General features: G+C 39.4%; 1 protein-coding gene across 1 annotated transcript in view; it reads left to right on the top strand.

The window, feature by feature from the left end:
• The window catches only part of LOC109322697 (aldehyde oxidase 3-like), a 71,166-nt gene that overhangs the window by 50,149 nt on the left and 19,637 nt on the right, over positions 1–1,380 (top strand). Inside the window, exon 27 of the mRNA XM_019553801.1 lies at positions 571–666. Coding sequence (XP_019409346.1) covers positions 571–666 — 96 coding nt within the window. The remainder of the gene's footprint in view (positions 1–570; positions 667–1,380) is intronic.

Raw genomic sequence — 1,380 nt, 5'->3', positions numbered from 1 at the left:
ACTTAATACTTTATCTAAAGAACTTATGTAATTAGTCCTTTAGGTGCTTTATTCTTTTATTTGGGCCAGCCAAGAGAAGGCAACATCATTCGCTTATACAAAAAACCCCAAAGTAAAAGAAGTACGTTTACATTGCCTGATGCCCACAAGGACTGGCAATCCAGCATCAAACACTGCCATCTCATGTTCTTACTGGGGCAAGGAGGGAGCAGTACCTGATTCTAATCATGTCACCACAAGAAAACTGGATAACATGACCCATTCACCCAATCTCACAGGAAAAAGAAAATAACTGCTTGTTGAAATGAATTGTTGCAATACTCGCAGAACTCCAGTTCACAACAAGCAACCTAACTAGACAGCCCCTCTTCCCAAATTACTAACTGCCAAAAAAGATTTCTTATGTCAGGTATCTAACATGCACCCCTAACCCACCTCTGAATTAATAATATGCTGATTTCTGTACTCTCGGGGGTACAAAACTGGCTCCTTTCTTTCTCCTTTTGGTACATTTAACATCAGCCTTAATGTATTAAGAAGATTCAACCAGTTTCTGTTACCTTTCTTTAGGCTGCAGCTCTGGTGCATATCTATAAAGATGGGTCAGTGCTGGTGACTCATGGTGGAGTTGAATTGGGACAAGGAATTCACACCAAGATGCTACAGGTAGGACAGGAATTAACCATTTGACTGTAGACAGAACTAAAACCAGAAAGATATTCATGCCATGGCATCAGTTGAGAAGCTGAGGTCCTGTATGGAAAATCTAGGAACAGCCATGGTAGTGGGGAATCTGAGGCTGTGTCGCTGCTCCTGATTTACCCAAGAGACCAAATTTTAGGAGTGGGGTAAGGATTTGTCTAGAAACTAGCTCACAATCTATATATTCTTTTGAGAACTCAGGGGAGCTGAACCTATTTAAAAAATGGAGGTACCTGCATCACTGCTATGAATGTTTCTAAAGTCCAAGTGCCTGTGGAATTAATTTCTTTAGTGTAACAAACGTATCTAACATCAGTCCCTTGATTCTGCATGTTATGTGAATATTATAAACACTAAGAATTATGGAGTTGCCATGTTTATATGGCATATAAATAATTTGGGAACTTCCATGTGGCAAACATGAGAGGTACGACTACCAGAATGTGGTGCAGCATTGTACACTGGGCATATAAACAGCTTAACCTGTGTGTGTGTGTGTGTACAAATGGCAACACTTTTCACTGTAGTTACTCAAATCTAAGATAACCTTGAATTTAAGGAGGCCCCCCAGTACTTAGATTATATATATGGAAAATGTATAAATGTGTTATAATTTTCCAGATATAGAATCTAATTACTGGAGGGCTGTCTTAAATTTGTACCCCGGCACTGCTACAA

This window comes from Crocodylus porosus, unplaced genomic scaffold (assembly GCF_001723895.1).
Source record: "Crocodylus porosus isolate Cpor-Errol unplaced genomic scaffold, CroPor_comp1, whole genome shotgun sequence".
In the NCBI taxonomy this organism is placed as follows: Eukaryota; Metazoa; Chordata; order Crocodylia; family Crocodylidae; genus Crocodylus; species Crocodylus porosus.
Note: the sequence above shows the minus strand (reverse complement) of the source record. Positions and strands in the feature narration are given on the sequence as shown.